Here is a 4951-nt window from a genome sequence, read left to right on the forward strand (position 1 = left end):
ACGCGCATCGAGAGCCAGGTTACTAGGTGCGTCATCTTCTCAAGACGTCGACTGTACGTTGATCCTAGAGGTCGAAGCCATAGTGATGAGCGGACTGGGGGAAGGCAGAAGCGGCGCACAGTTGTCGTCAGGGCTGTACACTGTAGGAAGTAGATCCATTTTTTAGCAACGGAGATTCCAATGACCCAGATGATATGATTGGGATATCCAGTACATTTGTGCAACCTCAAAAAAAATGGAAAGTCCAGTACCGGAGAATCCAGTGATTTTGACTGGATACTCCAGTGCGGTGGATAACCCAGCAATATTTCCTTGGGTCTCCACTCATTACACTTCCAATTTTTATCACTGGAACCACTGACCTTGATTCTGAAGCCCCAGTTGGCATGAATCAAGCAAACAGACCGAAAGCCGTGGCCGGGAAGCTCAGGGGACGCTTAAACGTCTGGAAAGGTTGAGCCAGACGCCCTTTGCGACCGTTCTGACCCTAACCCGAGGCCGCCCAGCGCCAAGCGCCCTTGTGTCCGCACAGCTGTCAGTAACCGGCTCAAAAAAATACATAAAAGCAATACAGCATTAACTTGATTACCTGACCTACGGGGCTATGCACTGAAGAAGTCTTGATAAGGAGAACTACTGCAAGAGTCAAAGGTTTTAATGTTTTAGTGCCCCGATTACCATAAATGGCCGTGGCTGTTTTATTTGCACGACCGGCTTGCAGTTCGACCCATACCCCGCACAGGACACGGTGGTTCAGCGCGGAACTCCTACTATGACCACAAAGAGATGGCCAAGGTATGCACACACTTTGTCACCCATACTTTTGCACGCCCGGAGCAATCCTCAGACCAGTTGCCTTCATAGCCAGTGCCTCGTCTCGATCTATTTATCGCCTATGCGCTGCACAGAACAAGATTACACAAATCTCTCACCTTCACAGCTCTCTATCTATTACAACGACTAAAAGCAAGATTCCCCCCTGCGCAAGGCTCATCCGGCCACCGGCTTTTTATCTTCGCTTTCATGCTCTCCTACGAAGTCATTCGCAACGACACATATTCGAACAAGTCATGGTCCGTCGTTGGCCAGGACATGTTCACCCTTTGCTAGATCAGCCAGATGGAACGCGAGATGTGCAGTTACCTCGAGTGGCAGCTGAACGTCGAGCCCACCACGCTCATTGAGTTCCAGGAGATGGTGAAGAGAGACTTCAAGGGACCAGGTCCGTATCCCACATACGCTGCTCCCTTGCCAGCTCCTTCTTCTATACCGTCAACCACCCTGTATATAGGCACTGCCTGCACGCCGTTGTTCATCAGCGGCCGTGCCCCCTCGACGTCTCCACCGAAGCCAACACCGCGCCTCCCACGGTGACCCTGGCACCTCAAACAGTGGTCACTTACCTCACGCCGCCATCATCCCCGGGAACTCTGTCTACCCCATGAGGCATCGCATTCGATGTTGACATCGCCGGCGTCGTCCGTATCGCCACCGACACCGTCTGGCGTCGAAGATCTCACGACCAAGATCGTGACACCCGCCGGATCGATGCCCATGTCCATGGAGGCAGTGTCACAGACACCTGTCGCAGCACCACTCGCGTGCGCAGCCGATGCCCCAGCCGGTGCGGAGACCGTCCGCAAAATGTGACCTGTTCGCCTTCGCGACCCCGATCGAATGGTAGACGCACCCCGCTCTATCTTTATCGCGCCGAGAGCAGAGGAGGGCTCGAAGTGTAACCTCGCTTGCATGCAAGCTTCGCGGCGATACCTGCCCACACTTGTTGTCCTCTTTCCCGCTGCTGCTAATTATTCTCTGTGCTTTTCATCGTTGCTCTCTTGCAGGTGCTTAATTGCTTTCCTCTTTCATTGATGTCTTTGTTTTGTGCTCCCTCCATGTAGTTGTACTTCATTAGTCTTCATCTTCTACAAATACAGTGCGAGCAGTATTACTGCTACGGTCAATAATTCCCCACTTCTCGTGAGTGAAAATGCGACCAACTACACTCTGCACCGTTCGAAGGTCAACCACCACTTGTGACTGCTGCTCGGCACAGTAAGATGTAACTACCTGCGTAGCATCTCGGTTAGTGGTAACGCAAGGTGTTATGACTGCAAGCAGCAGTTGACACCCTTGCAAGTCCCCCCAAAAGCAGCTGCCTTGTGGAAGGTTACATTCGAGAATTTTCTCTAGCCGACCATAGTAGACAGCGCGGCGGTTTTCATTGCCAATGGCAACTTCATACTGTTGTGTTGGTGAGTACCATATGAATATCCAAACCACTGGACTCACTCGAACGTAAGACGCATTGCGCTCATCTGGGTGCTGACGCCTTCGGACAGCAAATGCACATCGTATTATATCTCCGCCATGATGAATCCATACACCACCCCAGAGTGGCATTTGTGTTTGCATGGAACCTTTGATTTGCTTGGTAGATTTGGCAAGAAAAATGCAAAGATAGCGGGCAATACAAATGCGAAGGCCTTCATCAGGTTTATAGTCTATCTGACGTGGTGTTTAGAGGATGCTGAGAGAATCTATAGAGAGTGAATATTATACAGTGAAACTTGTCATGGGCATAGCCCCGGCCTCCTATTTTATTTTCATTTTTACCGATTTATTCCACGTTTGTACGATCCTCCAAACGTCGCCGGCACGTTAGCGCCAGTTTACAGGTCCTAGCTGTGCGCCAAAACACCTTGTAAAAGCGCATCACCGACAGGCACGCATCAGCGCATCAGACGTGCCTGTATCGCCGCCGCCTCGTCGCCGCATCACGCTTCCTCGGTGAAAGCCGCACTCCAATCTCCACTGGACATCTGATCTTTGTCGGCCCGACAACATTATACACCATGACACGCCGGCCCCATTTATCTCTGAGTCCGATCGGCAACGGACATCCTATCCCTGTCGGCCTGACAACGTCATACACTATGACACACCGGCCCTCGCCTCTCTGTCAAAGTCCCCTAGACACTAGCAGCCGCCGTAGCACAGTCGCTTATGTAACGCCTGGTCCGTGCGCAGCCTGACTAGTATATAAGGAGTCCCTTTGTCGCTACCTAGCCCCATCTCAACCTCTTGGTTAATTGGGCTAGGTAAACCTTCGTTTGTATCGTAGTATAGTCACTAACACAACTTGGTTAATTGGGCTAGCTGAACAAGCTAACGCATAGTCGCCAGACCTCGTCAGCGCCGCCTTCCGATTAGATCCACGCAGCATCCCTCGTGGTGTGTTGACGCAAGTCCACATTAAAACTGAAGATTAACTCACACTCCTCGTACACATGTTCACTGGCCCTGACATTATCGCTGCTATGCCTCTCCATTGGAAGCTCTGTGCTAAGGTCGTACTTCATATGTAGATGTGCCAGGTTACTGAACTGCTTGACCCGTTCATCGAGATTTCGCCAGGGTTGTTTGCGAGAGAGTAAGGCCTTTTTCAAAAACCCACAGTAGTGCCCCATGTACCAAGACCATGTGGCTGACATGGGGCCACATACACGGATATCTGGGGCTACATGTAGTAGGCCATGAATAGTTAGCACACAGAAGGCAAGCCGTGAGTCTTCATATTGATAATAATACCTGGCAGTATGTTAGAGCTTGTCCTTAAAAAACACAAATCAGAGCACGCACTCTTCATACTTGTGAACCCATGAATCACAGGCATTCTCTAGCCAATCGATCTCTTGGTGTGTCAAGAAGTACTGTAGAGTCACTTTCATGATGGCAACAAGCTCCATAGCATGGTCGTAATACTTGCGATGCTTGAAGCGGCCAGCGAGGAGATGAGGCGCGAGATACATGAACCAAAAGGCATAGGATTCTGCTGTGTAACCCAACCTGTCCTCTGCTATATTGCCCATCTTGCACACAAATGCAGATGGAATCTCCTCGGCTGCAGCTAGCGTTTCAGCTCCGATAGCAGACCAAACATTGTTGTCGAGCACATAGCTTTCGCAACCTTCATCTAAGTCCTTGAAGCGACCGGTTCAGATATCAAGAAGGTTGGGAATAATATTTTCGGCGAAGAGGTGAAGCCACTCCCAAGGGCAGGAGCGACCGTAGTCGAGTGAGTTGACACGAAACAGTGCAGGGGCTTGCTTAACTCCATAGTGCTGCTGAAGCTGATTGCGATACTTTTTTGTAGTGGCATCAGCAGCCTTTGCAAGAGTTGTAGCGAAACTGTTGTGTGTACAAAGAGGAAGATTGCGGCTATCCCAATGAGTCACCACTGTGTCCTGAGATTGACGAGGATGTGTAATCGGGAGATAGTAGACCTTGTTTCTTCCGCTTGCCATACGCCGGCCACGCATCAAACAAGAGCGACATGGACAACAGCTGCTGTGCGCTTTGAGCCCCAGAAATTTCTCGATTGCCAAGATGTTCCCCTCCTCGAAGAGCTGATAAGCATGAAGGGAGAAAATCTCCTTGATAGAGCAGTCAAAGCAATCAACGCCTCGTGCTAGTGTGGCGCATTCTTTGTCAAAGGGTACAAGGAAAGATGCAAGGTCCTTGGGCTGCCGAGGGCCTGGAACAACACTGAGACAAAGTAGATGTTTGAGATGTGTCCGAACAGTGGATGGCAAGCTGTAGATTTTAAGAAGCAATGGTGTTGCTGATGGTCCACCGCGTCGTCGACCAAAGAGGAGGAAGCCGTTGGTACAAAGACCAAAAGCAATATCGTGGGGATCAGAGAAGAAGGCGTGCTTGAGCTCCTCCTCATCAACAACAACCTTAGTGTGCAGCATCTCACGGTATCGCTCTGAGCTGAACACATCTGACACGACATTTGGATCATGAACAAATGTAGAGCGGTATTGAAGCTGCTCGACCATTGAGAGACTCTGGTAGAAGGCGCAAAGTCGAGGAATAAGTGGGATGTAGGTGAATTGGCGATGAGGACGTCCGTTTGGTCTGAATCGCGGCTGGTTGCAGTAAGGAC

The 4951-nt window shown here is 50.5% G+C and overlaps 1 protein-coding gene across 1 annotated transcript; it reads left to right on the top strand.

The window, feature by feature from the left end:
• Positions 1-1023: 1023 nt before the first annotated feature.
• On the top strand, positions 1024-1374 carry PHACADRAFT_190915 (uncharacterized protein; the record flags this gene model as incomplete). The annotated part of the gene is made up of 2 exons (XM_007391071.1): positions 1024-1073; positions 1116-1374. 2 exons carry the CDS (start codon positions 1024-1026, stop codon positions 1372-1374), a joined length of 309 nt encoding a protein of 102 aa, XP_007391133.1.
• Between the last annotated feature and the right edge of the window lie 3577 nt (positions 1375-4951).

Source organism: Phanerochaete carnosa (genome assembly GCF_000300595.1).
Source record: "Phanerochaete carnosa HHB-10118-sp unplaced genomic scaffold PHACAscaffold_1, whole genome shotgun sequence".
Lineage (NCBI taxonomy): Eukaryota > Fungi > Basidiomycota > Agaricomycetes > Polyporales > Phanerochaetaceae > Phanerochaete > Phanerochaete carnosa.